The sequence below is a fragment of the Corythoichthys intestinalis genome, chromosome 5, assembly GCF_030265065.1.
Source record: "Corythoichthys intestinalis isolate RoL2023-P3 chromosome 5, ASM3026506v1, whole genome shotgun sequence".
Classification (NCBI taxonomy): Eukaryota; Metazoa; Chordata; class Actinopteri; order Syngnathiformes; family Syngnathidae; genus Corythoichthys; species Corythoichthys intestinalis.
Genome location: NC_080399.1, coordinates 31,233,477 through 31,255,385, shown reverse-complemented (window position 1 = coordinate 31,255,385; position 21,909 = coordinate 31,233,477). Strand labels below are relative to the sequence as shown.

Genomic DNA, 21,909 nt, shown 5'->3' with positions numbered 1-21,909 from the left:
CAAAAGGTTAACTGAATTAAATGTTCAAACAGCCTTTTTTAAACCACCTGGAAGGTTAAGTCTCATAGTCTCACTTACCTTGTGCTTATTCTTCTTGGGGAGCACACTAAAATCGCCATTCTTTCGTTATTTATTTTATTTAATTTTTTACTTATCCTGTTCAGCTGCTTAGCAACGGAGTATAGGAATCTGAATGTCCTTATAGACTGAAGACCTTTAATGTGTGTAATGAGTTTGATATACTCCCACCTTGATTATTCATATTTTTTAATTTATTAGGCGAAAGCAGCGGACAGGAAGGAGTTTAGGGGGGACAGAGAGAAACGATTCAGACCGAAGAGGATAATAAACAACAACAAAAAAGAAAATGTGAAAAGGCAGGGTGGGGCATACATAATTCTAGCAATTGAGGTGGGTTAACCCAGTGAATATGAAAAACAACTGTAAGTGTTGATTGGTTGATATCCTATTCTATGCTACCTGATCGCTACCTGAATGTGTCTAATTGCGCTTAGTCATGCGTAAGCCTCACTTACTGTGTGCTTGTTCTTCTTGGGGAGCACACTAAAATTGCCACTTCGTCTTTATTTGTGGATGAATCAGAATGAAATTTTGTAGGTGTATTCTAGGGATGTATACACTGTCTCAGGGCTGTTTATTTAGATGAGTTAATTGCGGACTTATTGTTGCCTGTAGTTAGCCAGTTGAGGTTATACTCGCTCATTGTTTCCTGTTGGGCTTATCTCAGCATATATGAATATCCATCCATCTATTTCCAACACCACATATCCTTGTCAGGGTCGTGGGGTGCTGGAGCCTATACGAGCTTACTTCGGGCGAAAGGGAGACTACACCCTAAACTGTTTGCCAGTCAGTTTGGAAATATATAAATATTTTTAAATTTATTCAAAATTAAGGAAAAATTTGTTTTTTAAAAAATTATAAAATGTAATGATACCTGAGCATCTCAAACAGGTTCCTTATTTTCTCAGATAATACAGTATATAGTGAACAGTCCTACTAGCACGTCGTGTGTCCACACCGTTTAAAAATTTCAGCAGGCACGTGGTGCATCAGGATTTACCACAACAATTTTTTAAAAAATAAAAATTTGTACAAGTGGCGGTGAGGACTGCTGAACGATTGTGACGGTGCCCTGGTGCTCTTCGGTTGTGCTTTGAATGTTTCTGGACTGGTGAGACGTTTAGAGAGCGAGTTCGGCAGTCATAGTTCAATTTGAACTTGTTTAATCTACTACAGTGCATTAATCAAGTACAGTTTTAATTTTTATGTTATGATCAGGGGTGCACATATTTTTTTTGCCCAGGTTCTCAGAGGAGGACCTGGAGATGTGACTTGGTCCTCATTGAGCTTGAGAGCCGACCCGCCTGATGCGATAAAATTATGACAAGCTTTAGTTAGAGCCAAATACCTTTAATTAATTATATTAACAATTAATGTCTGATTAACATCAACTGGCACAACAAAATTGCCATTACTTTGAAGTGAAATGTAAAGAAATAAACATAAAAGCAGTACTAATTCAAAATAAAGGGCATTATGCGGCTCCCACATTAACTCCAAGCTTTTGTAAAAGTGGGATGTCCTCCTCCTCATAAGAGCTCATTGAACGTGCATGTTTAGCTTTGTGAAATGCGAGCAAAAACACGTTTGTCAGTGCATGGCGCTGCTCTTCATTAACTTCATTCCGCCACTTGTCCATAGGGCGAGTGGGGTGCTGCCTGACATCGATAGTTTGCTTAATTGCCACATGCTCTGTTTTTTTCGTGCTTTTCAAAGTTTGGATGGCTGAAATTCTTTGACCCTACATAAAATGCGCTGCTCTTATCAGCGACATTGGGATTCTCACGGCAAATGTTGTACCACATATCCGTGCGAGCATCATTTGCTTCTAACCATTGTACCTCCTGCAGCCACTTTTCAGCAAAAGTCCTTTTTTCGGTAGCTCCGGTGACGTCTCTGTCGTCTGTCTGTCCTTTGACGGGGGTGGGAGAACACGGAAATAATTACTCAGTGGGGCCTGCCTCCCGACATTTTGAGAAGTGATTATCTCATGTCCACCGCAAATACAGTGGTCAGCCATCGGTACGCAAAAGCGTGTGGAAGCCGTTGAGGGCCAGCGCGTTTGTATACGTCCAGTACGCATGCGCTGGACTTATGTGCACCCCTGGTTATGATTGTTTTTTTTTTTAATTAATTTTTAAAAACTGTTTCTTTTTAAAATATGTAGGAACAATCACAAGGTATACAATGCTTATAACTCCATTGGCTCGAGGCCAATCCGTAGGAGGCCTATTTTGAAAAATTTTAAATTCAAATATTTTCAAAACCAAAGCCGCTAGCAACCTAAAACCAAAACAGGCACCTCTCTTAGGCATATACAGTATGTGTCTTCATGAGCAGCGACATAAAAAAATTCAAAGTCGTTCCCTCATAAAATCTCTTTTAACTATTTATACAAGTATAACAAAACCTAAAATGGCTATAAAATTCTCAAATTATATGCTAGATGCACAAAAATCACCAGATGCAGAGATAGTCACGTATATTTTTTTAGGATCAATTCATATATTTAACATATCATTTAAGTTTTTGCCCGAAATAGCACTAAATTAAAAAAAAAAAAAAAAAAGTTTTCAACAGCTAATAAATTACTCAATTTTCACATCAGAAACTTAATACTTGAGGAAAGCATGTAGAATCCTCTTAATTTTACTCAACAAAAGCAAAATTTGCATTTTTCTATATACAATCACAACTTATCTAGGTTGAATTCTGATGTTATTGCCTCGGCGCGTTTTGCAGGCTATCTGGCCCTTGTCCTTTTTAAAACATGCAAAATACGAACTTTTCTCTGTATGGACGTAGAAATGTCTAAATTACTATTCTTTTGCCAAAAAAATGGGCTGTTGGCTGAAAATTACCTGATCATTTGAATGCAAAGTTATGCTCTTGTGCATGGATACAATATGGTGGCTATCACAAAACAAAGAGCTTTTTAAGGTGAAACTTCTTGAAAACAAATGTATACATCCCGGAATTTCTATTGATATGAACATAAAGCAGTCTAGATTATTGGTTAAATGCAAAAAAAGATGAGCAGTTATCATTAATTTTACGTAACTATTTCAGGCTAAAGTTATACTATTGTGTATGGATACAACATGGCAGCCATCACAAAACAAAGTGCTTTGTAAGTTGAACGTTCTTATAATTAAATGTATAGATCCCAGAATTTATAGAATGTATACATATGAATGTAAAAGAGTCTAGATTCTCGGTTAGAAGCAACAACAACAACAACAACAAAAACAGGCAGTTATCATTCATTTTACGTAAATATTTCAAGCTAAAGTTACGCAATTTTTTTCCCCATCATTTTTTAGACAATGTTTCAAAGTCATGCATGGTGCTATTTTATTTAATATTTACCTTAAATCCTCAACCAAATCACTCTTGAGACACTCCTGCCTGCTTGTATGCAGTAAAGCTTTCGTCCTTTTCCCGCCTAAATCTGGCGTTTGAACGCAGCGTGTGTTTGAGTTTATAGCAGTGAAAGCTGCACGACACTCTGTCTGGCCCGGCCCCCTACGGGAAGGCAAAGTGCAATGTCTGTATGCTGTTTAGTCAACTGATGGTGAAGTCTATGTTTTGGCCTTCTGCACTTAAGTTTTTTAACTCATTGCCTGCCATTGACTGTCACATCTAATTCATTTGAACTGGGAGGACTTGAGGTGAATTCCCACACTTCAGTGCCATTGACAGTACCAAATGTCCAGTCCATTTTGGCTGTGAGAGGTGAGCAGTGGTTGCTGCCAGACTCTCCCAGTCAAAACAGATTGGACATCTGGCACCGTCAACGGAAGCCAATGAGGCCAAGTAAGGCATCAACATGAAATCTTAGTATGCAGCAGGCTTGCAATGGAGACTTCTGTGAAGGAACTCTTCATGTTTTTGAAAGTTTTCCAGCATGACCTCTGCTGATGAAATGAGGTTGTGGACGTGTGACAATTTGCAATTTAAAAAAGAAAATAAAAAAATAAAAGATTTTTTTAAGAAGCACTACATTGTGTCAAAAGAAAAAAGTTAGCTGCAGATTGTGTGAATTATGCAACATCTGACTTTCATGTTTTGACATTTTGTAGCAGATGTTCAACAGGGGGAGACACAGGCTCCGAGAGGCTCCAGAAAAGGTAAATAATTCATTGTGGGCATCACTGCACGCGCGCACGCACGGTCAGCCTTTCTCGCAATAATAATTTAAATTTGTCCTTCAATCAATTTCACCAAATGGTTCCAATGGCCATTTGAGTGTAACACCCACCTTGATCTCCTCGTATATGCAGAGATTTATGTGGAAACTTCTTCGAATAAGATCATGACGGGCTGGAGTTTTATTCCAAATGTAATTGCTCTCAATAGCCGACGTGTTATTTGCTCTCACACACTGTGCGGACACTGGTGAACATGAGAGCCCCAAGGGTGTGACAAGTGGTCAGGCTAGCCTTGCTGTGGTCCATAATGAGGCCTCATAGACTGACTGATTAGACTGTTACGGACGAGATGAGCCATCCACTTTCTCCCCTTTCTTCCCATATTACAGTACTTCATACTGCCGTTTTTATAGCCAAGGCAAAAAAAGTGAACGTTTTTCAAAGAAGGCCAAGCAGTTTTATTTCTTTCTGCTTGTACCGCCATGCACCAGTGACCCTCACTTTATCCGAGCTGCGACTGAATGCGCTTGTCTCTGTTGTGGCAGATTTCATCAAGGGCTCCTTGTGCAACAACAGCCCCTGCTCCCTGAACACTGAGAATCCCTACGCCACAATCAGGGACCCGCCTGGGTTGTCGTGCAAGCACACAGAGAGCAGCTATGTGGAAATGAAGTCCCCCTCCCACCGCGAAGTGCCCTTCGGGGGCACCGCTACGCTCCTGGGTGGCACAAGGGGGAACATCTATGATGTTGGTGAGTGGCGCAGCTGCCATTCTTGGCAGAATGTAGACGTCAAGCATGCAATTCAATAGACATCAATAACCTTCAACGATATATTGAACTTGAAAGTGAAAACATGGAATGTCAGATAATATAATGCATTCAAATAGAGCAATGGTATGGTACTGTCATCCACTCTTACCATTCTCTAGTTTCTACTTTATAACTCATTCATAAGTGAGCATGAGCGCCGTAACGTCAATGTTTTTGTGCCATTGATGGCGAGAGAAGTCCAATCCATTTTGCGTGGGAGGGACATTCATAATAGTTTTGACTGTCTAGCGCCGTCAATGACAGCCAATAAGTCAATTTAGGAAATAACAATAAAGCTGTTTGAACAGTAGGAATGTTGTTGTTTCCTTAGTTTAACCCTTTCAGGGGCAGTGGTGACTAGAGTGGACATCTATTCAAAAGTTATCATTAGATTAACTCATTCGCTGTCAGCCTAGGTAACAGAGTATGTGTTGTGGTAGTTAGTAAAAGAGGGTAATTGATATTGAAAGCACTTGGATGGACAATGGATTGGACGTTTATTGCTGTCAATGGCAGACAAAGAATTAAGTTCTGTGAGGTCACTAATTTATATATATATATATATATTAAAAAATGATAATAAATCTATGAAATTCCCAGGACAAAACACACACAAGCCACACTTACTTGACTTGTCCTCGTTTTGTTTTTGTTTTGTGTTTTTTTTTTTTTCATTCATTCATTCATTCATTTTCCATGCCGCTTTTTCCTCACGAGGGTCGCGGAGGTGCTGGAGCCTATCCCAGCTAACTACGGGCAGTAGGCAGGGTACACCCTGAACTGGTTGCCAGCCAATCGCAGGGCACAAGGAGACATACAACTATTCACGCACACACTCATACCTATGGTCAATTTAGAGTGTTCAATCAGCCTACCATGCATGTTTTTGGGATGTGGGAGGAAACCGGAGTTCCCGGAGAAAACCCACGCAGGCACAGGGAGAACATGCAAACTCCACACAGGAAGGCCGAAGCCCGGGATTGAACCCTTGATCGCAGAACTGTGAGGCAGACGTGCTAACCACTCAGCCACCGTGCCTGTTTTTTTTTTTTATTCATTTATTACAATTTGTTTTAATTAATAATTTAAGTTTTGATTTACTTAAATTTATTTAATCTTATTGTTTATTACTTTTTTTTTTTTTTTGCTTTTTTTTTTTTTTTTTAAAATACTATTAATTCTTATAGGGCACTCAATTAACTCATTGACTGATTGATGGCACTAGACATCCAATCATTTTTTGACTCATATACTGTATTATAAAAACAATATAAAAGAATACAATAACAATTAATAATTTTCAAAGTAATAATTACTGATGAATAAATGCTAACGTTTAAGGGTTTTTTTCCCATTCACAGTATAAAAGAATACAATCACAATTGATAATTTTCAAAGTAATAATTACTGATGAATAAATGCTAACATTTAAGGTTTTTTTTTTTCCCATTCATCTTGTGAACCGCTTATCCTCACGAGGGTGGCGGGAGTGCTGGAGCCAACCCGGCTAACTACGGGCAGGAGGCGGGTTACACTCTGAACTGGTTGCCAGCCAGTCACAGTGCATTTAATTACTAAAAATAGTCTTTTGCTCTAGAAAGGTTTAAAAAATGTCAACTTTTGAAAGCAGTCCACTATAGTGACCACTGTCCCTGAAAGGGTTAAAATTATTTTTATACTGTTTTATTGCCCATCACAAAATACGTGTGGGCAACACTCATAGCACAATTGAATGCCAAATGTGGGCAGCAAAATATTTTCAATTGGGCTGCGAGTTTGAGGCCCCTATCCTATAATGAATGTAATAAAAACATTACATCATAATTAGTGCATGAAAGGGTTAATTGTTGTAAATTGTAATATGCCATAGTTGCTTTGTAGTGAGTTTATTGGCGCTTTCACACTAGCACTGTTTAGTCCATTTTAAACGGACCAGAGTTCTTTTTCTCAGATAGTCCGCTTCGTTTTGTCAATGTGAAGGTGCATGTGAACTCTAGTTCGGACCAAACAACCAAACTCCAGAATTGTGGGTCTCGGTCTGCTTTAAGCGCACCCTGCTTTGCTTGTGAATACAACCAGAGCAGGGTGCACTTTTGCTACTTTATGTGCAGCGTCACAGTGTTGAGCTGTGATGCTCTAGGCTGTGACTGTACACGCAGAGCATCCTTGGAACCGGAGGTAAATCGCGGACACTATTCAAAATCAACAATGGCAAGATAACAGACGATTAACCATGCCAAATTTTGTTGTGCTCCGCTAAGCAGATACACAGAATCAGTTTCTAATGTGGCGATTGTGTTTTGCATGCTGTTGCTGAACGTAACGTGTGAGAGTGACTGGCCAAGACAGGCGGAGCCTCTCGAGGCGGCTGTTTCATGAGTCTCGCTGTCCTGGAAGTGGCGACAATTTGACAGTCCAAAGAGCAATGAAAGTGAGAGTCATTACGCACCTGTGTGACTTGGGGTACCACGCAGTTCCCGTTTGTGGTTTATTTTTCCCCGATGCATTTATTTATATATGTACTCTACATTAGTTCATACGAGTCTGTAGGAAGAGTCCTGGCGACCTGTTTTGCTACATTAGCATCACAGCACCATCCTGTGACCCTTCATGTCCCCTTCCATCCCAGGAGGGAGGTACAGTATTTCCTCTTGTATTTTGTCCAATCAATGAGTGAACTTTTCATCCACGAAATGTTACTTGGAAAGGTTGATCGGCGCAGTGTGAATGCTGAACTTTTTCAACAACTCATTTGCAAGTGTTGCTGCAAGGTAGGTCTCCAACCGGACCCTGATCCTATTGGTCTAGTGTGAAAGCGCCCCAAAACTTCATTTTTAAAGTGACTCCATTTCATGTATGATCTGAGTTAATTATTTTAAAATTTGCTCAAAAGTGTTAGTAGCCACTTGTAAACCTACAGTGGCCACAGAAATGTACACTGTCTACTTTGAAAAATGGAGGAGGTTCTGTTATGTTCTGTGGCAACTTTGCAAAACCTGGCACAGGGTAAAATGAAATCCCAAGTATACTAGTATAATCAAGGCATTCTGCACATTTTGAAGAATAATTTTCCTGACCTGATGATTTCTCTGCCTCCCTTAAGCCATCGCAGAGCCTACAGTGAGTGTTTTGCAAGGACCCAACGGGATGGCCACTGGCTTCTCACAGAACCCATACGAGCGGCCCCGCGGCAGCCACATCCCAACCCACTATGACATTCTGCCTATGCGCCACAGCCCCACGCACACTTCGCCGCCATCACACCCGGAGAGCCCCAGCTCCCTCCTTTAGAGGCGCCAACTTGGCAACAGTCAGTCCATTTTCATACAGCCCCTTTGTCTTCATGTGGTCAACAATAGCGTGACAGCCACATCTTATGGGGACCCTCAAGGAAAAAGCAAAGATGGAATGCCCACGCACCAGCAGTCATTCACTTGTTTTATTTTCCCGGATCTTAGACTGCTTCCTTGATGTTTATGGACCCTCTGGAGCGGGACGTTTTAGAAGGGACAAAGGCTGCCAGACTTGAAATTGGTGGACAAGTTATTCACAGGGACACAGCTGTCCTTCACTTTAGTTAATAGAAGGGCAAGATGCGATTGACGTGAGTAACGGTTGTGCACCAGTTAACAATGGACAGCAGTTGTATTTATGATGCACATAAGGGGTGGGTTGTTTTTTTTAAAACGGCCATGGAATTCAAATAAAGTTTTAAAGGGGGAGTTGCAACTAAATAAAAAATCACCCCCATCCTGGAAAAACACCTTATTTGTAAAACAGTGTTACCATAACTAATGATACCCAGTAGAAGATGTGGCCAAAGATGGCTAAGTATTTTATTTTCTTCTGTCAATTCATGATGAGTGTTTTCACAAATGTGAAAACAGTTGCAAACTCCCCCTTTAAAGTTCATGTACATTATGTAAAATAGTACCCATGATGGGAATAAAGACAGCAGAAAATGGATGGTTTTCTCGTAATGTTAGAAATAATACCTATAAATAATTTTCATTTTGAATTGTAATTTACCAGCTATCTAAAAGAATTGTGAAAAGAAAAAGGATATTAGTTATATTTGATATTACTGTATATTATTTACAATAAATCACATGTTTAAACCATTAACATAACTAAATCATTTAAAGGTATGACAGGATTCTCGATCAATGCACATTTGGCAAACGGGTGTAAATGGCTTACAAGCCTTACCTTAACCAACTCTGATGCACAGACGTCACATGTCAGGCGTCAACAGGATGGTGCAATCAGCTGCAGTGTAAAAGCTGAAGACTATGATCTAAATGATTTTTTTAAAAAATGGATAGAAAATAATGTCAGCCACAGTCAGTCCTTTTATTCGCTGTGCGCCAGTAATGAGCACACAGCTAAGAGATAGCAGGGTCAAAGTGAAGAGCTTCATTTGTGTTGCAGCGTAAATGAGGTTGTGATATTCAGGTCGGCAGAGTTGACGCGCTGACTGCGTCAAAAACACGTCCCAACTTTTGGGTTTGCTCCTCATTAATGAACTGACTGAATCTTGTGTTGTTTTTTTCATGTGCCAGAACTTTTGCTTGCAAACGTCTGTACAGAGTGTCGAGGAGAAATGGTTTCGACCTTTGTTTGGTATTTACACAGCTAATTTCTTTCTTAATATATTTTATAAGTAATGGTGAATTTAATTCGTGTGACACTAGAAATACTTTTGGAAAAAAAAAAAAAAAAAAAGATGAGCATGAACACATTATGGATTCCCACTGATGTACATAACACCAACACGTCAAATTTCTCTTCTTGTGAGATGTAATTTTGTGAAGCATTTTAAAAAGAAATTTTCTCTGTAAATTAAAGTTCAGATTTTACACACCAAAAAAAGAAATGTCGACCAATTCAACACTCACAAATATCCTGTGGTGTTATATATATATGGGGGCAAAAAAAAAAAAAAAAAAAAAAAAAATCTGTTTACATTCAACATTGTTATTTGTTATAAATTCTGTTAACTCCCTCATTGAGTGTGTCACTTGCATTTAGCCCTCTGAAGGAGCAATAACATGTTGACAATCGTTACCCAAGCTGTATTTCATCTGTGTTGGACATGAGTCAGCTTACATTACTTTACATGACTCTTTTCTCTGTTAGTTAGTTTTTTTTTTTTTTTTTTTTTTCCCCAAGATCAATTGCTGGCATATTGATGCTTTTTGTTGTACTTGTACATTTCAAATTAAAAAGCCTTTTGTGTCATGGCTGCCGTGTTTTGAGTCTGTTTTAATGTCCAGCGAACACAAAGGTAAGGACATGGGTAGAAGAAAGGTCTTGTTTAAAATTCTTAACATTCTATTATATTATTGCTTATAAACACTTGCCATTCAGCAGATTCTGGCTCTCAAAACCATTTTAGATTAGCTTTTAAAAAGTCCACCTCAAAATTTAGGAATAGGATTCACAGAGTATGTGTTGGTATAGTTAGTAAAAGAAGTAAATGTGTTAGTTTTATTAAAAATTCACATTGACGGTGATACACATCCAATGCATTTGAAGTGGGAGGTTGGCAGCGGATGGTGGAGCCCACAACCAATTAGACACCAAATGCTGCCATGGCAAGATGAGAGCTGTCAAAGTGACACCACATTTAAAATTGCAGAGAACCAGGCTGGATTGTTAAAAGCTTAGTAAAAACAAAAAATTAACTTGGAGGAATTATTACAACAGGCTGGGGCTTGATGCAAGATCAGCCCAAAGCTACATAGCAGAAACTGGTCAATGACCTAAGAGCTGGGACCACTGTTTACTATGGCTAGGTTCATACCGCAGGTCTTGATGCACAAATCCGATTTTTTTGTCATATCTGTTTTTTGGCATGCCCGTTCAGACTGCCTTTTCAAGTGAGCCTATTCAAGTATCACGCATGTGCACTAATTCGCAGTCCGAGATGCGCTGAGGACGCTGACCCGCATGCGCAGGAGCATCAAAACAAATGACCACACAAGCTGGCTCAACGTCATTCAGTGGTGATCATATTTTGATTTTGATTGATTATTTATTAAATAATCCCCGTTTTGTCTAATTTTCAGTTTAGATGGATCGATAGCATGCACTCACTGTCCGTGCATGTCTTATAAGGACAGTTTGCCCCGACCCTCGGCCGTGTAAGCAATCTTGAAATATTGCTCAAATGGAGCAGAGAGAAAACCGAGCATACTCAGGCTTACCCTCAACCCGTTTTATTTATTTTATTCTATTTTTTTATGACTGTTGTGTTTTATGATTGTTGTACTTGTTGTACAGTAGCGCTCTGTCTCTCTCGCTCTGCATGAATTCCGATTTGGAAGACTTGATAGTTCAGACCGCCGCAACATTCTGGAAACGTGGCCCAGATCGGATTTAAACCACATACGAAAGTGACCCAGATCGGATTTGAAATGGTCCACTTCTATGCGACTTGTCCCGTTGAAACCGTCAAGTTATTGCCTCACTCGAGTCGGAAAAACACGAAAAAATCGGATTCGTGCATTAAGACCTGCAGTATGAACCTGGCCTATGAGAAGATTACCATGCTGTAATGGCCAGTGTTGTTAATAACGGCGTTAGATAATAACAGCATTACTATCGGCATTATTTTTGTCAGAAGTGGTAATCTAATTAATTTGCCCATCTTTGCAATGCCGTTACTGTTACTGGGAACGTGAACATGTGCGTTACAACAATTTGGTTGAATGACACGAGATGTCTGAGAGACACGGAGAGAGCAGAGAGGGAGAAGTGGAAGGGGGTGGTGACGCCGTTGCAAACTCTATGCTCGGAGCGTAAGGATAGCATTTGCGTTCTAGCTAGAATTAGCATATAGCGTGGCGAGCATAGGCAGAGTTTGACTTTTGGGGCAGGGGGGCACAACATGTTGATGACCCTAAACGCAGTGTCAGCAATAAAGTTACAAGAATATTTATAATAATAAGTTGAAAATGAGTATTTTTTTGTTTCCCATCATTCTCGAGGGGAATTCTAAATCAGGCTGCTGGCAGGACAGCTATACTTTTCACCAAGATCATCATCCACTGAATATGGTACGCCCGCCGGTGTCGTGCCAATGTATTTACCTCAGTCAAAAGTTGTATCACCTGGGCGGAGCCATATGGAGGTAAATTTGTGTCTTTGTTATTCAATCCAAAAAAAAGTTGCTTCAATCAAAATATAGATTTTCAATTTTAAAAAGTCACTTCAATTAAAAAAAAACAAATGTGTTTGAATGCAAAAATACATTTGAAATTTTTTTTTAAAAATGCATTTGAAAGCTATTTTTATTTGAATGTTTTGATTGAAGCAACTTTTTTCATTGAAGTAATGTTTTGTGTTTGGGCCACATTTTGGCTAGGATATTTGTGTCATTATTAATCAATCGAAAAATAAGTTGCTTCAAACAAAAAATATATACAGTGGGGCAAATAAGTATTTGGTCAACCACTAATTGTGCAAGTTCCACTTAAATATTAGAGAGGCTTGTAATTGTCAACATGGGTAAACCTCAACCATGAGAGACAGAATGTGGAAAAAACCCAGAGAAAATCGCAATGTTTGATTTTTAAAGAATTTATTTGTAAATCATGGTGGAAAATAAGTATTTGGTCAATACCAAAAGTTCATCTCAATACTTTGTTATGTACCCTTTGTTGGCAATAACGGAGGCCAAACGCTTTCTGTAATTCTTCACAAGCTTTTCACACACTGTTGCTGGTATTTTGGCCCATTCATCCATGCAGATCTCCTCAAGAGCAGTGATGTTTTGGGGCTGTCGTTGGGCAACACTGACTTTCAACACCCTCCACAGATTTTCTATGGGGTTGAGATCTGGAGACTGGCTAGGCCACACCAGGACCTTGAAATGCTTCTTACGAAGCCACTCCTTTGTTGCCCTAGCTGTGTGTTTGGGATCATTGTCATGCTGAAAGACCCAGCCACGTCTCATCTTCAATGCCCTTGCTGATGGAATGAGAGTTTTACTCAAAATCTATTCATACATGGCCCCATTCATTCTTTCCTTTACACAGATCAGTCGTCCTGGTCCCTTTGCAGAAAAACAGCCCCAAAGCATGATGTTTCCACCCCCATGCTTCACAGTGGGTATGGTGTTCAGTATTCTTTCTCCTCCATACACGATAACCTGTGTTTCTACCAAAAAGTTCTATTTTGGTTTCATCTGACCATAACACATTCTCCCAGTCCACTTCTGGATCATCCAAATGCTCTCTAGCGGACCACAGACGGGCCTGGACATGTACTTTCTTCAGCAGGGGGACACGTCTGGCAGGGCAGGATTTGAGTCCCTGGCGGCGCATTGTGTTACTGATAGTAGCCTTTGTTACAGTGGTCCCAGCTCTCTGTAGGTCATTCACTCGGTCCACCCATGTGGTTCTGGGATTTTTGCTCACCGTTCTTATCATTTTGATGCCACGGGGTGAGATCTTGCATGGAGCCCCAGATCGAAGGAGATTATCAGTGGTCTTGTATGTCTTCGTTTTTCTAATAATTGCTCCCACAGTTGATTTCTTTGCACCAAGCGTTTTACCTATTGCAGATTCAGTCTTCCCAGCCTGGTGCAGGTCTACAATGTTGTCTAAGGTAGTGATTAGTGTTGCACCGATACCATTTTTTGGGCCTGATACCGATACAGATACCTGGCTGTGCAGTATCGGCCAATACCGATACCATTCTGATACCACTGTTTGAAAAAATATATATATATGTATATATATATATATATATATATATATATATATATATATATATATATATATATATATATATATATGTATATATGTATATGTATAAGGGATGCAACGATACAGTTAAGCCACGGTTCGGTACGATTTTCGATACAATTCAATACATTTAATGCTCTGAAACAGAAAATACTTTGGGTTTTTTTGGTGGGGGTGTTTTTGCTAACAAGCAAAAATAACAGTGCCATCATATAAACAAGCATTTTAGTGCATAATATTTATGTGCCCACTTCTTACTGATCTGAAGAAATTTTGTATATAAGTGCTGAGAACAATCTTAACTGTTTGTAAAGTGGGGCACACTGTTGATTGCTGCAGCTCTCTTAGCAGCTATATTTATCATATAAGCAAAACATCCTATTTGTGGTCCGGGTCCATCTGTAACATGTGCTGAATTAACAGTATTTGCAGCATTATCTATAGTCACTGATATGGATTGATTTGGCCTGCTTAACTTCCATTCAGTCATGGCGGTTTCTAATTCATCAATGGACAATATGGCGTCGCTCTGGGCTCACGCAGCTAATGGCATGGGATCTAATGTAGCACATCTAGGTTGCTATTTGATTATATCTAGTGTGTGCGCGCGAGAGTTAGCATGGGATCTAACATATACATCTAGATTGCTATCTGATTATATCTAGTGTTCGCGCTGCGCGGCTTGAGTTTTTTCTGGCCACAGAAGTAACTTCTGCTCGTTACTGCACAACACCAGCATATGAGAATCGACTTTCATAAACAAGACGAGTTTGAAGTACGGCGCTCTTAATTTGCCACTCATTGTTCATCATGAAACTATGAGTTTGCTTAGTCTCTCACGGTCTTAACTTTTCTGATCCCATCGGCCCTTCAACAGCGGGCGTTAGCTTACGCATGCTAATCGTTTGTGCATGCCATGTTAGAAAAGCAGCGTAACATCACGGATATATTTTCATGTGGTAATTTAGAGTAAAAAACATACAGATGTCATGCATCGGGATTTGGGAAGTTAGCTCACGTGGGGAGGACAGTTCATTTGCACTCAAGTGACGCCAGTTGATGGTATCGGCGCCCTAAATGTTAGTACTCGTCGATACCGATACCACCAAGTCGGGCCGGATCGGCACCCCCTGCCGATACTGGTATCGGTATCGGTGCATCTTTAGTAGTGATGGGTCCAGTGATACTGATGCGCCGGCGCGCACGACGAGCTCATGGAGCAACCCCTGCGTCGGTGCGCGTGTCGCTACAAGAAAATCACGTGACCGATGCATGAACTCACTGAACTGTGTCAACACAGTCATGACGCGGCAAACTGGATCAAAAGGAAGCGCGTCAACGCAATGGAGCTGCTGAAACAATCCACATCTCACGCTTACTTCCTCGTTGTCTACATGCTGTGTAAATGGACGTAACACAGGGAAAACGCACTTGCCATCTTCCATTTAAAATACAACTAATCTTAAAATAACGCTTAGTTTATTATTAGTGTGACGGGTACACGTCGTTTGCAGTGCGTGGAAATATCGCTTTCAATGCCTTGAAGAAACCTCGTTGGCATCTAACCTGCTAGCTTAGTGGTCAGAGCACTAACCGTCTGTCCTCGACGCTTTATATTATTAACGTTATTTTTTTGTACGTGAAATGTCACATTTGTACTTTCAACCCGTCATATACAAACAGTAGCCACCTCCTCAATGCTGAAGCATTATTGGGCCAAGCATTAGAATGAGGTTTCTGATAATCCCAAAATAGACACAGGTATAGACCCTACCCACGTGACGTCACAACTCCGCTCTCCTGACTGGTGCCGCCCAATTGTCCGTCAACACATCGTGTTTACCTGTTACGGCTACGCACATTCCTCCTATTTACGGCGTGTTTTTCTGCTCGTTAACATTAATAATCAAAATGGTGAAGGCGTGTGTGGCGGTCGGTTGCAATAACAGAGAAGATAGACGGAGAGACTTGAAGTTCTACCGGATTCCGAGAGACCCGGAGAGGAGAGAGCGAGATGGGCTGCTGCAATTCGACGAGAAAACTGGGCTCCAAACGATTACCACAGATTATGTAGTAGTCATTTTATATCTGGTAAGATGCATTTAATATATATTTAGAGGGTTTTGGGCTGACAACCACAATTAAGATCATTGCTAGGCTAATCGCCGACAACATACACGTATGTATGTAGTGAGAGTGCTATCGCTAAACCATATAAACATTAAAAGCCCTAGCTTCATTGACAAATGACATGAAATACATTAGACTTGACAGTGGATGTTAGCAAGAACAAAAGATTTTGAATTGAAAATTTCGTAACTCACCTTTCCAAGCACAAGATAGATTCCTGCCGAATTTTCGTGGACGAGGACCTGTTTCACCCAACCAGCAACGAAGTATTTATAAGCCTCCAAGCTCTTAAAGTTTTTCAAACTTTCGTGAGAATAGGCTGATTTTGTGTGGACAAGATAGTTGTAAATATCAGGGTAGCTAGCAGAGACAGCGGGTCGAAAAACATTGATTTAGACATCAAATATGGATCTGGCGAATGGATAAACTGAAGCTTTTCCACATAATGCCTTTTATGCAACGCATCAAGTGAGTTTACGGCATCCGAAAGCACCGGGTCTTCCATGAAATGCATTATAAATGGCTCGATCAATTCAGACCATTGATAATACAGACACAAAATGACGGACAAGGGGGCGGAACAATACAGCGATCACGTGATTTTGTGACGTCGGTGGGTAGGGTCTATAGAGCCATTACTTTACTTTCCCACAGTAGCTTTTTTGGTAATTTATTAGAAATCGGTAATTAAGCTATAATTTATTTTTGTCCACTTCAATTTTTTTCTGATGGGCTATGGTAGCACGTAGATGACGATGTGGGGAGTGAAGGAGGCAATGCAACTGCAGATGAAATTGCAAAAGTACAACAATGCATGGCTGAGCCGAACATGGCACGCAATCAGATTTTCTTCAATAGTGGAGGAGCCAATGGACATCTTATCCAAACCTCTTTCAACTGGCTAAGAAATTCTTGTGCATGCTGGCATCGTTGGTTCCATGCGAGTGTGTGTTGTCCACAGCAGGTGAAATTGCTTGTTTAAAAAATAAATAAAAAGGAACCAACTAAATTTTAAACATTAAAAAAAACTGTTTTTGAATAAAAATTTTATCAGAACAAAAATTCCACAAGCATCCTCATTCACCCATTCATTATTACTTTCATTTTCACATTATAATATATGTTCAAATAATTTAAAGATATGGAATAATGCAATATGAATGCAAAGACTTAAATGATTTGATTTTACATGCTATATCATCAATTCAGTGTCAGTCTGTCAAGTGGGTTGCCTGTACGGATTTTTTTATGTCCAGCAGGTGTCAGTATTCAATGACACAGTAACCACACTGTGTCAACACAGTGTGTCACTGTGTTGACACACTTCATGAGGTCTCACGGACCCATCACTAGTCTATGGTGTCCTTCGACAGCTCTTTGGCCTTGGCCATAGTGGAATTTGGAGTGTGAATGATTGAGGATGTGGACAGGTGTCTTTTATACCGATAATGAGTTAAAACGGGTGACATTAATACAGGTAACGAGTGGAGCCTCGTGAGACCTCGTTAAACTTCGTTAGAAGAAGTTAGACCTCTTTGACAGCCTTGCTTGTTTGTAGGTGACCAAATACTTATTTTCCACTCTAATTTGGAAATAAATTCTTTAAAAATCAAACAATGAGATTTTCTGTTTTTTTTCTCCACATTCTGTCTCTCGTGGTTGAGGTTTACCCATGTTGAGAATTACTGGCCTCTCTAATCTTTTCAAGTAGCAGAACTTGCACAATTGGTGGTTGACTATATACTTATTTGCCCCACTGTACGTCCTTCAGTCAAAGCATCAAAGATTGATCATGGGTGATTCTTGAACGTTACCCACAACACACAGCCAGTATAACCAAGGAGTGGCTTTGTAAGAGGCATATCGAGGTTCTGGAGTGACCTCAACAGTTTCCAGATCAGAAATCTGCGGGAGCTGAAACAACAACAGTCTTGAGACCTGACTGATGTACAGTAGATGGGATGTGTGGAGGAGTCGGCCAAAATAGCAGCTACAGTGTGTGCTAACCTGGTCAGGAACTCCTGTATAGGAAACATTTGATCTTTGTTCCCATCGCAAATTTTGACATTGATTTTCTCAGTTGTAATCATACTTAGTTAAGCATTAGTTCAAATCCTAAAATGTGGTTTCAAATATTTTATTTTGAATCTCTCTTATAGTGGAAATGCACTTTTGATGAATATTTCAGCCCTCTCCCTAAATTGTAAGTGGGAGTAAAATTACACATTACTCTTATACTTTGCACCTCCCTGTATGCATTACTTATGGAGAACTCTCTAGCTGAAACCCAAACAGAAGTTGAATCTAAATGTTAAAATTTTTTACACAAGTGGAGATGAATTAATACAGTAGTGCTCATGTTCCACTGGCCTCACTTCCTATATGTGTGGTAAACACACGCGCACACACACAGAGCTATTATAATTTTTCATCCCAACAACTGCCTGAAGTCAGCTCTTTCATACTGACTTACTCCCACTGCTTAATGTTCGCACTCTTGCTGAAAACAATGTTAATTTTTAATGGCTTCATTACTGCTTACAAGCTGTACTAAATGCTATAAAAGAGACCCAAGCTTGATAATAATGGTCATAAAGAACTGAACATGACCTCACTTGTAAACATAACACACAACTACTTTGCATTCAGACAAAAAAATAAAATCGGGGTTTGCTCATTTGAAGGGCTGCAGGATACACAATTTTAGGTTGCCTTTCCAAAAGCTGGTGTCAGTTGGATGATGGTTTAATTTGTCTTTTGGGCATATTTGAGATACAAGTGCAGTATGGTGGCAGACATCTCAATTCATATCACAACACCTAGATGGTATTTCTATTTATTTCAGGGGAAAAGATGCCTTGAATTACAAGTATGGTCTCATTTCACTTCGCATCCCAATGCACCACTTTACTGTACTCAAATTTTCTAGAAAAAGAGACTTAATTTATAATCACTTTACTTTCACATTCACTCAACAGGACAGAGTGCAGTCGACTCAAACAGTGAATTTCGTTTTAATCAACCCTGGATTGGACATCTTGCACTGTCAATGGTACTAAAACATAAGCATTCACAGCAAGTCTTCTCGGACTAAATGAATTGGAGATCTATCGCCATCAATGGCACGCAATGAGTTAAACACTTTGAAAAATGAACTTTAGAGTGTTACTTGGGGCAGTAACCAGTGTGAATATAGGTTTAATTCATTTTAATTTCATGTTTTTAGTTACATCGTATGATATGTTTATAATTTTTTTTTTTTTTTTTTTTAAATGTAAAGAGTACAAAAAAGGTTAATACCCAAATATATATACAGCGAGGAGCAGAAGTATTTGCACCCTTTGTGATTTTGCAAGTTCACCCACTTAGAAAATAGGTAGAAGTCTGAAATTTCAATCATAGATGCATTTCCAATTATAGAGACGTAATCTAAAAAAAGTTGTATGATTTTTCAAGAATTTATTTGTAATCTACTGTGGTTCATAGGTATTTGTACCCCTGAGAAAATCAGTGCTAATATTTAGTGCAGAAGCCTTTCTTTTCAATTACAGAGGTCAGGCGCTTTCTGTAGTTCTTCACCAGATTTTCACATATGGAAACAGGGATTTTGGCCCATTCCTCCACACAAATCTCAGGTTTCGGGGCTGTCATTGAGAAACACAAAGTTTCAGCTCCATCCAAAGATTTTCTATTGGATTGAGGTCTGGAGACGGGCTAGGCCACTCCAGAACCTTGATATGCTTTTATGCAGCCAGTCCTTGGTCAGCTTGGCTGTGTGCTTCTGATCATTGTCATGTTGTAAGATCCAGCTATGACTCATCTTCAAATCTCTGAGTGACGAAAGGAGGTTGTGGGCTGAAAATCTGACGATACATGTTACCATTCATCCTCCGCTTTATACAGTACGGTCGTCCTGTCCCCTTTGCCAAAAAGCAACCCCAAAGTCGGGATGGTGTTCTTGGGATTGTACTCATCCTTCTTTTTCCTCCAACCACGACGAGTAAAGTTTGCAACAAAAAGTTCTACTTTGGTCTCGTATGACCACATGACTTTTCCCATGACCCCTCTGCATCATTCAGAGGGTCCCTGGCAAACTTAAGACGGGCCTTCACATGTACGGCTTCAACAGGGGAACCTTCTGAGCAATGCATGATTTTAAACCATTGCACCATACTGTTCTACTGACAGTAGCCTTTGAAACTGGGCATCCAGTTCTCTTCAGGTCATTGACCAGTTCCTGCCGTATAGATCTAGGCTGAGCCCTTACTTTTCTCATCATGAGTGATGCCCCACGAGGAGAGATTTTACATGGACCCCTGTCTGAGGTAGATTATCAGTCATGTTTAGCCTTTTACATTTTCTAACAATTGCTGCAACTGTTGATTTGTTCTCACCGAGCTGCTTTCCAAATGTCCCATAGTCTTTTCCAGCTTTGTGGGGCTCAACATTTTTTTTCTCTGGCGTCTTTCGAATGCTCTCTGGTCTTGCCCATGGTAGCAGTTGGATTATGACTGACTGTGGGGTGAAAATTATGAGCTCAAATGGGTGGTGGGTGGGTGGTTACTCATTGAGTAAAGGTGGACTTTTTTTTTTTTAAGGCAGACTGACAACTCTTTGATTGTAATAATTATTGCTGATTCTCAGGGGTTCAAATACGTATGAACCCCAGTAGATTACAAATAAATTATTTTTTAAAAATCATACAATGTGAGTTCTGGATTATTTTTTAAATTATTTATTATGTCTCTATATGTGGAAATGCATCTATGATTGAAATTTCAGACATCTACCTATTTTCTAAGTGGGTGAACTTGCAAAATCACAAGGGGTGCAAATACTTCTGCTCCTCACTTGATATGGACAAAATAGTAATTGCTAATATTTAAGTTTTATTTAATGACAAAATATAATCGCTTGCCCTATAGGCTTAAATGTTAAAGTGTCTTAAATCCTAAAGTTTTCAAATGACCAAAAATGTTTACTTTCTCTAAAAAGTGTTAAAGGTCTTAAGTGTCAACTTTTAAAAATTAAGCTCTGACCACTGTCCCAGAAAGGATTAATTTCCACAGTCATTCCCTGATATGCTGCTTCATTAGCTTTCAACTCTATGTTCAAATGGCAAAATCCCCTCATTAGACGATTCACTTTGGAAAAATAGTGATGTTTGGCATGTTGACCGCCAGGTGGCAGCCAAGCACGGTTAAAAAAAATACAATCACATCAGAGAGTGGGACAGACTTTATAGTGTTGTACTTTTAGGTAAAGTAAGCATCAAAGTAGAAAATTATTATCAAAACACAACATAACTATTTGTATACACTCAAAATAATTTTAAGAAAATAACTATTTGAATAACCGTAACATAATTTTCGACAACAACTCTGTTACCAACGCAATTAAAATGTAATATCGCCCAACAGGTAAAACGACCAAATTCAGTTTGTTTTTTGTTTTTTTGTTCTCACATCATCACTGACATAATATGCTATTTATATCGTTGCTTATCGTATTAAATTGAGTCATTTCATATATATGTATACATATACATATACACATACACATATATAAATAACAAATACGTTTTTTGTGTGTTTTTATTAACAAATATTTCCTTGACCACAACGTATTCATTTACCAGTAAATGTGTCGTAGAACGAGGACCCCAGTCGTATATTGACTGCTGTATTAGCTTGCGTCACGTTAGTAATTGCAACAAATATCCAAAAGATGGCGCCTCAGTAACGGAAATTTCCACTGCATGTCCATCGGGTTGGGAGCTTTAAAAAGGATGAAGTGGAGTAGTAATTATAGTATTTAATGCAAATGTAACAAAGAACAACTGAAATAAAACTAAATATGCAGATTGTGGGACTTGAAGTTGCAATGTTTTTTATTGATCAATATGGAAAGAGGGTAGACGTGGCGACCACATTCGAGGACATCACATTGTGGGTCATGTAGGACTCAATCATTACATAA

At 39.4% G+C, this 21,909-nt stretch overlaps 1 protein-coding gene across 4 annotated transcripts in view; it reads left to right on the top strand.

Annotated features, from left to right (window-relative positions):
* The window catches only part of megf11 (multiple EGF-like-domains 11), a 220,244-nt gene extending 210,032 nt beyond the window's left edge, over positions 1-10,212 (top strand). For 3 of the 4 annotated variants that reach the window (XM_057836016.1, XM_057836015.1, XM_057836018.1), the window contains 3 exons: positions 4,167-4,214; positions 4,781-4,987; positions 8,151-10,212. In XM_057836016.1, the coding sequence (XP_057691999.1) occupies positions 4,167-4,214; positions 4,781-4,987; positions 8,151-8,338 (443 nt within the window). In that variant the 3' untranslated portion in view covers positions 8,339-10,212. The remainder of the gene's footprint in view (positions 1-4,166; positions 4,215-4,780; positions 4,988-8,150) is intronic. The other variant, XM_057836017.1, reaches the window with a different exon arrangement.
* The last annotated feature ends 11,697 nt before the right edge of the window (positions 10,213-21,909 follow it).